The 8,124-nt window shown below is 41.0% G+C and overlaps 2 protein-coding genes across 3 annotated transcripts; one reads left to right on the forward strand and one right to left on the reverse strand.

Moving 5' to 3' along the window:
- Window positions 1-6: 6 nt before the first annotated feature.
- On the forward strand, window positions 7-4,445 carry cct5 (chaperonin containing TCP1, subunit 5 (epsilon)). The gene is made up of 11 exons (XM_023417050.2): window positions 7-244; window positions 659-719; window positions 953-1,117; window positions 1,672-1,870; window positions 2,171-2,363; window positions 2,702-2,851; window positions 2,947-3,066; window positions 3,243-3,428; window positions 3,525-3,662; window positions 3,769-3,949; window positions 4,121-4,445. The coding sequence occupies exons 1-11, from the start codon at window positions 140-142 to the stop codon at window positions 4,246-4,248; spliced, it is 1,626 nt and encodes a 541-aa protein (XP_023272818.1). The 5' UTR covers window positions 7-139; the 3' UTR covers window positions 4,249-4,445.
- A 27-nt stretch (window positions 4,446-4,472) lies between these two features.
- On the reverse strand, window positions 4,473-7,307 carry cmbl (carboxymethylenebutenolidase homolog (Pseudomonas)). Of its 2 annotated transcripts, none has more exons than XM_023417051.2 (6): window positions 7,182-7,307; window positions 6,691-6,905; window positions 6,384-6,491; window positions 5,626-5,768; window positions 5,426-5,517; window positions 4,473-5,185 (listed from the first exon to the last, which is right to left on the reverse strand). In XM_023417051.2, exons 2-6 carry the CDS (start codon window positions 6,903-6,905, stop codon window positions 5,006-5,008), a joined length of 738 nt encoding a protein of 245 aa, XP_023272819.1. In that variant the 5' UTR covers window positions 7,182-7,307; the 3' UTR covers window positions 4,473-5,005. The 2 variants fall into 2 exon arrangements, with proteins under 2 accessions (XP_023272819.1, XP_023272820.1); XM_023417052.2 differs by having other exon boundaries at window positions 6,691-6,908; window positions 7,182-7,283.
- Between the last annotated feature and the right edge of the window lie 817 nt (window positions 7,308-8,124).

Below are 8,124 nucleotides of genomic sequence, written 5' to 3' on the forward strand. Positions count from 1 at the left end.
CTCCCCGCCCGTGGAGCCTTCCAGAAGTCGCCGGCAGACCCGTGCGGCTTACAGCTTAGCCACACTCCAGATTCACATCATAAAAACTCATTATTTTATCACCTAAACACTTGCTAAGTGCCCTAATCCCTCAGTCAACATGTCCACCTTGGGGACACTAGCTTTCGATGAGTATGGGAGGCCTTTTATCATCATCAAAGACCAGGACAAGAAGACACGGTTATCGGGCATTGACGCATTGAAGGTACAATGGGCTAGCTCGCGGGGCACAGCTGTGGCATGTTGGCTAGAAAATTGCTAGTTTGCTATTAGTTGCATGATGTTGGGCACCAAAACAGTTTATCTGGCATGACATGTATTGATATCCAAGGCTTTGATTCACATGCATGTACTTAACTGGCAAGCTAAGATAATGTAGCATTAGCTAAAAGATTAGCTAGTCATGCTATCATGCGGCCCATGTGCTTTCTGCGATGCGTTCAGCTAGGGATGTTGCTATGTAGCATAGGGCTGTGCCCTTAATGGTCATCATTGATGCACATCATCTCCATTGTCCTCTGTTGAAACATTCTCGCATATGACAGCCTATATTGGTCTCCGATTTAAAAACCAAGAGTGCAATAAGATTAGCTAATTGTGATGTTTTTGTGTTTTGCAGTCTCATATTATGGCAGCCAAGGCAGTTGCGTCAACGCTTAAAACATCATTGGGTCCTAATGGTGAGTATGTAATGCAGAGCCGCCACATCTGACTTCCTCTAGTCAAACTGTCAAAACTGTTAATAAATTAATCTCAGTACTTGGAAGCTGAGGTGTTATATTAAATTGTGAAATCAATTATATTTGACCACTACTTGTAAATTTCCCTCCCACATACAGTTGTGACTGCTTAAAGCATGTCTCAAACGTCACACATCACTCCACCTGAACCATGTTTCCTTGATTGCTTCCAGGTCTTGACAAGATGATGGTTGACAGAGATGGGGAAGTGACTGTCACCAACGACGGAGCCACTATCCTTAGCATGATGGATGTGGACCACCAGATTGCCAAGCTTATGGTGGAGCTGTCCAAGTCCCAGGATGATGAGATTGGTGATGGAACCACTGGAGTTGTTGGTAAGGGAAGATGAGGGGATCCTTGAACCTTAGACATGACTTTATACCTCTGCTGAGGTGTTGTTGTGGTCTTAGTGATAGTTGATTATCTTAACAACATGTAACAGTATATAGGTTTTACTGAAAAGTAGACAATGATTGTGCTCGGCAATCATTGACTGACAATCTCACAAACGCTTGTACCGGAAAACGCTCTGCTAAGTCACTAAATAAAAATGTTACTTTAGAGGAGAACATCATTGAGCATTTCTGCATCTTCAAAATTAGACTTGGTTTCACTTTAGTATTTTGCATTCTATCATGTGTGGAGTATTCAGGTATTTTTTCTTCAGGAATTGAATTGATTTATTGATGTTACAAGAGAAAGAACATTGTATTTGTGAGGTTCTTTTAATGCCATCTCATTGTCCCAATGCATTGAGGATATCTTTCACATAAATACACAGAAGTAAGCATCCTGCAGCCATGACAATGGAGCTCTGATAAAGACAACATGCTATCTTCTTATCATATTCCACCTATAATTGGTCTTGTCTTTTTCTCTTCCTCCTCAGTGCTGGCTGGGGCTCTGCTTGAGCAGGCTGAGCAGCTGCTTGACCGTGGAATCCACCCCATCAGGATCTCTGACGGTTATGACCAGGCTGCACGCATTGCCATTGATCAGCTAGACAAAATGGCAGAAACCTTCCCCTGTGATCCCAGCAACACAGAACCGCTCATTCAGACCGCCATGACAACACTGGGGTCCAAAGTGTGAGTGTCCTAGACACAAGAGTGTTGGGGTGTTTTTAATATGTAGCTACAGTACCGTTAACATGAACTGTCTTAGGTAGCTTTTCATTACTTCATTACATTTCCATGTGTTCTCATGACTTGCATCATACTTCACAAGCAAAACCAAAAAAGAATAAACTAGTGTTTTCATTTATTGGTCACAATTCTTTTGTTAAGACTTGGGAATTAGGAGTGACTGTTCAGTATTAATATTTCTATTGTGTGGCTTGACTTAAGATCTGCTTAGATATTTTATCTTAAAGTTCTTTTGTCTTTCAGCATCAACCGGTGCCACAGACAGATGGCAGAGATTGCAGTGAATGCCATCCTCACTGTGGCTGATATGGAGAGGAAGGATGTAGACTTTGAGCTTATCAAGATGGAGGGAAAGGTGGGAGGCAAGCTGGAAGACACACAGCTCATCAAGGGAGTCATAGTTGACAAGGAGTTCAGCCATCCTCAGATGCCCAAGGTATGAGCAAAGTCATATTCTCAGAGGATGCCATTGCCTTTGGAATAAGATAGCTGCCAGTAGATAAGGACAAATGACATGTCTGTCATGTATGTATGATCATAAAAAATCCAAGTATTCTAATGACTTTTGTTGAACATAACTCAACCCAGTAAAATGCGAATCTAAATACTACAGGCATGTATTGTGTGGCGACTGAGGGAAATTAAAAGTAGACATAGATAGCAATGTATAAGATAGAAGAACACTGTTACTTTTCTTTTAGTACTATTATAAGTTATATTGCAATTTCCACCATAAGATAATAATACTATCAATAATTCTTTTCAACCACTCAGGTTCTGAAAGATGTGAAAATTGCTATCCTCACCTGCCCGTTTGAGCCTCCCAAGCCCAAGACCAAGCATAAGTTGGATGTGACTTCTGTGGAGGACTACAGAGCACTCCAGAAATATGAAAAGGAGAAGTTTGAGGAGATGATCCAACAGGTTCTACGACATCTTAACTAATACAACTGAATTCTTCACATCCACGCCGGCACATATGGTTAACCTTAAAGTGTACTCTCGAATTTCTCTTTTAGGTCAAAAGCAACGGGGCTAACTTGGCCATCTGCCAGTGGGGCTTTGATGATGAAGCCAACCACCTCCTGCTGCAGAATGAGCTGCCGGCCATTCGCTGGGTCGGAGGGCCTGAGATTGAGGTGAGAGACATTTGTCACATAACAGAACTCTTTTAAAGAAATATAATCTTAATTAAATATTTTCACTTGCTTCATTGCCTCAATCAGTCATCTATTTTATGCCCATATTCTGCAGATTAGCGGAAAGTACGTAGTGCATTTTCTAAGTGTACAGTGCCTATTGTGTTCCTCCACAGCTGATCGCCATTGCCACAGGAGGCCGCATTGTCCCAAGGTTCTGTGAGCTCACACCAGAGAAGCTTGGCACGGCTGGTTTGGTGAAGGAGATCGCCTTTGGTACTACAAAGGACCACATGCTGGTTATCCAGGAGTGCAAAAACACCAGGGCTGTAACGATTTTCATCCGTGGTGGCAACAAAATGGTAAGCACAGATCTAACTTTGAACTCTGTAAAAAACTCATTTATGTTGCCATATCCCTGTTGGTTCACTTTTTATTTTCATCTATCTCCTGAATAGATCATTGAAGAGGCCAAGCGTGCTCTCCATGATGCTCTGTGTGTGATCCGCAATCTGGTCAGAGACAACCGTGTTGTGTACGGAGGAGGAGCTTCAGAGATTGCATGTGCCCTCGCAGTCAACCAGGCTGCAGATAAAGTGAGTAAAACGCAATATTAAAGAAATCATGACTGTATGAGTATTTGCTCTTACCATTAAAATAAATATGATGATGATCTTTAACTTCTGTTCCTTTCCTTTTCAGTGCCCATCATTGGAGCAGTACGCCATGAGGTCGTTTGCTGATGCTCTAGAGGTAATCCCAATGGCGCTGGCTGAGAACAGTGGGCTGAACCCTATCCAGAACATGACAGAGGTCAGAGCCAGACAGGTCAGAGAGAACAACCCCTTCCTAGGCATCGACTGTCTGCAAAACAACACCAATGGTAAGGATCGCAATGATCTCAAATTATGTACCTTTTATTCTAACTGAACACTACACAGTCCAGTCTGGTGGATTAGCTCACTCTCAGTCAGACAATTGGGACACTGGACTTTCATGTCAAAGCAAGATAACATGACGGACTGAATCGCTTGTTTTGTTTGCTCCTGCACAGACATGAAGCAGCAACATGTGATCGAGACCCTGATTGGCAAGAAGCAGCAGATCTTGCTGGCTACTCAGGTAGTCAAGATGATCCTAAAGATTGACGACATCCGAAGCCAGGGAGAGAGCGAGGACTAGAGCGCTCCTGAACACCATAAGGCTCGGTTGGCTCTAGAACACTTTAAAAATGTGTCTGCTGTTCTAGAGATTTTAGGCACTTCCCCGAGCACCATGTCCAAGCCGCACTGCATATTGCTATTTATCATTTGATACAAAATGTTCAAGCTGTTATGGTATCAAAAGTCACCATTAAAATGTTGGTCTGTTGAAATTTCCACTCTGTAGTTGTGATATTTCAAAGGTAAAACTGATAATACTTCATTTTTATTTGTGTATTCCATGTTAGGTTTACATTCTATATCTTATAGAACAAAAATTTGGCAAGTTTAGGCATAGAAAGTAATCAGATAATTGCTTGCAATCCTACATTAACAAGCCAGTAAACTGCATCCACACAGCTGCATACAAAAAGTCCTTTATATTACATATATGGCTCAAGAATCATTAAGATTAAAATCACAGTTCCTTAGTATCCAAAGATGAAGACATCTTCCAGACTAAGAAAATAAAATATCTGAGAAATGTCTACATTGACAAAAAAACATGAAAATTATGTATTCCTTATTTCTTACTGTAATTATATTACAATAATTATTATTTATAATTATTATTACCAGCTCGCTCTGAATAGCACCTCTGCATTTTACATTTGACCTTTTCAGGTTTTCATCCTGACTCAGTCGGTCCAACATGTGTAGAGATGATTAAAAGGCACCAGTTGCTAGCACAATGCCACATACAACTGACTCCAATGTGCTGGCTCTGACCTTCTCATCTACATGTACTTGTTGAGCCAGTTGAGCATGTCTGTTCTGGCCATCTGGATGCTGGGTTTGTCTGTGGGATTGATGTCCTCTCTCTTGCGGTGGACAAACCCATGAGTCTGACCAGGAAAGATCTTCACTTGGTAGTCCACTGTGCATTTCTCCTTCAGCTTTGCTTCAAGGGCACTCACCTGAAGAACAAAAGGATGTAAGCACAGATTGTTGGTGGTTACATGCAAGAGATAATGGTATTTTGAAGTTAATATCTGCAAAATATTTATTTACTGGTGTATTTTAACATATTAGAGGTATATGTACGTATGTTGCTGCTAGGACAACACTTGAAGTACCATGGTGAGGTGTTAGGCAGGTTATACATGCTATCGATCTGTGAAATATCTATAAAAACCTCAGAGTTTATGTTCACTAACCTGGTCCAGTGGGATAACCTCATCTTTCTCCCCAAAAATGAACAGCGTGGGACTCTTCAGCTCATACCTGTCCTCCCTCTCGCGGATGATCCCTGCACAGCATCAAACAAGCCCTTCATAAAACCACTGCACAGGAACTATGCACTGCATGCTCTCTTGCCTCTACACAGCGAGTTGGCTATCATGCAGCAGTGACATACCATAGACTGACACTCCAGCTTTGACCTCTGCATACTGCAGGGCCAGGTAATGTGTGGCAACCCCTCCCCAGCAGAAGCCCACTGCTCCGATGTGTTTGGCCCCACACTGCTCCTTCAGGAACCTCAGCACTACATCCACCTCTCTGGGGAGAACATATTATTATGGTCAACATTCAAATGCAGAGAGGGAATAATGGCTCAAGAATGAATGTTACCGCAATCCTGGAATGAGGATGCCATTCAGAAATCCACATCATATCAACAATTGCTCCACTTAATGACCTAAAAGGTTTCAACTTTCACTTGGGACATCAGCTGCTAAATTAACTGAAACAAGACCAGGTATAAACCCAGTACATAGTTGGACAGGCTGACCTTATCCTTCCCTCATGTGGACACATGGGGGATGTGATACACAACAAAACAAAATCTTAAAAGCTAATGTAACATGCTAGAATAACATCCTTTCAGTAGCATGCCAAAAATACAGATATAAACTTCAATATGTACACACACATATATACTATATATATATATATATATATATATATATATATATATATACAGTGTCAAGTACATTGTCAGGGGGTCTTAACAGCAGATCCTACTATATATGTACAGGCGCACCAAATTTTGAGGGAGCAAATGCCAGTGGGAAAAGTCCAATACTCAGCCGATCGACCAATGGTGAAACTTCATCACTCACTCATTCACCCACTCACGGCCACTTGCAGATATAGGCAAAAATGCTGACTTACTTGTTTATGTTGGTTGGCTTTTTGTCTTCAAGCCACTCCTGAAATTTGGACCAGTCATGTGATGGACTCCACGGCTCCTTTCCAACATAGAAGTCTGGACAAACAGCACTACTCAGAGCAAAACAGAGGCAGAATAATCACTGTTACAGATCACACTGGGCCAGCAGATTTACAAGCTTCTGGAATAAACAGGTATTCACCCAGAAAAAAATCCTATAACTAACCTAATCATATAGTCTATATATTTCCTTAACTTGCTTTTAGGAGCACACACACTGTACTTTCAGTGACATTAATCTTTACATACATGTATCCATTGGTAGCCAGCATGTCAGCCATGTATCTGGTGTTGGGAAGCTGCCACCCATAAATGTCTTGTATGACAATAATGGCCTTGTCAGATGCAGTGGATGGCTTGACTACATATGCTTTAGTGTGCTCTAGTTGAACCTCTTGGCCGAGTCCTCCGTACTCCATCTGATCGCCAATATCACAGGGGCATGGCTTGGCTTCATTCGCCATCTGCTGACAGACAAGCAGACCGACAGAAATTCAGCAAGGAAGTGGAAAGTGGAAGTAGCAGGGATGGATTTGGATACAGAGTAAATTTTTTCTGACCCGTGTACAGAACTGGAAGTCACTTGTTTATGAGTACAAAAGACTTTGCGCAACACAATGACTAAGCATTTTGCACAGATTGCTCCATAATCTTTTCCACTCTCTTTTCTTAGCAGCTAACAAAGAATTCTAACATTGTATGTGTATTTGAAAATCAGTTCGCACAGATCACAGACATACCGTGTTGTTTTCTGATGACAGGACACAACCTGGAGTGTTCTGTGCGACTCAAAAAGTTGCAGGCTTGCAGCAGGTCACAATTCGGTGACTGTAAAGTTTACGTCAAGTAGAAAAGACAAAGAATGAAATTCCAGCCATGGCCTTCAAAATAAAAGCTGCAAGTACTTCCCAAACTACATTTAAAAAAAAAAACGTAATTGCTGCGTTTTTCAAATACCATGTCATAGCTGATAATAATAGTCAGTAAAGCATATTTTCATTTTGCCATCTAATGTTGAATATTTGTTTTCAGAACCTGAAGAGGCGATCATGAATTTGACTTTGTAATTCCATCTCAATGCCTGTCATCTCCTTTTTGACAGTTATTGTGATCATCTTATCATCTTGGTTTCAGGTTTTGATGTAGGTACACATTTGAGGATTGAATGGTAAATAATATAACAGTTAATAGTAATGCATTTGCGATACAAAATCTATTACAAAATCAAATTGGGAATAGCCTAACATCACCATACTTTACCTCAAGACCCCTGGAATTGGTTCACTGCCTGGGTTTACAGGTGGAGAGTGTAGCTGCAATCTTGCTTGAGCTCTCTTATTGAATCTCTCCGTTTCTTCCTCAGGGCGTTCTTTTCACCAACTTCAGCAAATGAATTCTTCCTGCCTGTCTGTCTGTCTGTCCTCCATCTCTGTTTTTTTCAGGGTATTATTATCATTATCTTAGGGATATTATTATATTTTTAATCTTAAATAAATAAATTTAAAATTAAAATTAATATACCTAACAGGGTAGACAGACAGTAAAGTGACATAGTGGACGTTTTGACCCTAAGACAGACTTACACTGTTTATGAGCAAGACCGGTCTGACATAACAGTGTGTGTTTTACTGTGTAAAGTGATATTTTAATTTTCATCTTTTTGAATGTCTTCGCTCTGTGTGT

The sequence above is a fragment of the Seriola lalandi genome, unplaced genomic scaffold (genome assembly GCF_002814215.2).
Source record: "Seriola lalandi dorsalis isolate HSWRI2012SDOR001 ecotype SW California unplaced genomic scaffold, Sedor1 jcf7180002054570, whole genome shotgun sequence".
In the NCBI taxonomy this organism is placed as follows: domain Eukaryota; kingdom Metazoa; phylum Chordata; class Actinopteri; order Carangiformes; family Carangidae; genus Seriola; species Seriola lalandi.

Excerpts from the sequence above, each read along its gene's own strand:
- cct5 (XM_023417050.2), top strand. The coding sequence starts at position 140 with ATGTCCACCTTGGGGACACTAGCTTTCGATGAGTATGGGAGGCCTTTT. Across the intron at positions 1,871-2,170 it reads ACAACACTGGGGTCCAAAGT|CATCAACCGGTGCCACAGAC; the intron begins GTGAGTGTCCTA and ends TTTGTCTTTCAG. Across the intron at positions 3,663-3,768 it reads TCAACCAGGCTGCAGATAAA|TGCCCATCATTGGAGCAGTA; the intron begins GTGAGTAAAACG and ends TTTCCTTTTCAG.
- cmbl (XM_023417051.2), bottom strand. The coding sequence starts at position 6,905 with ATGGCGAATGAAGCCAAGCCATGCCCCTGTGATATTGGCGATCAGATG. Across the intron at positions 5,518-5,625 it reads AGCTGGAGTGTCAGTCTATG|GGATCATCCGCGAGAGGGAG; the intron begins GTATGTCACTGC and ends GATGCTGTGCAG. Across the intron at positions 5,186-5,425 it reads AGGTTATCCCACTGGACCAG|GTGAGTGCCCTTGAAGCAAA; the intron begins GTTAGTGAACAT and ends TTTGTTCTTCAG.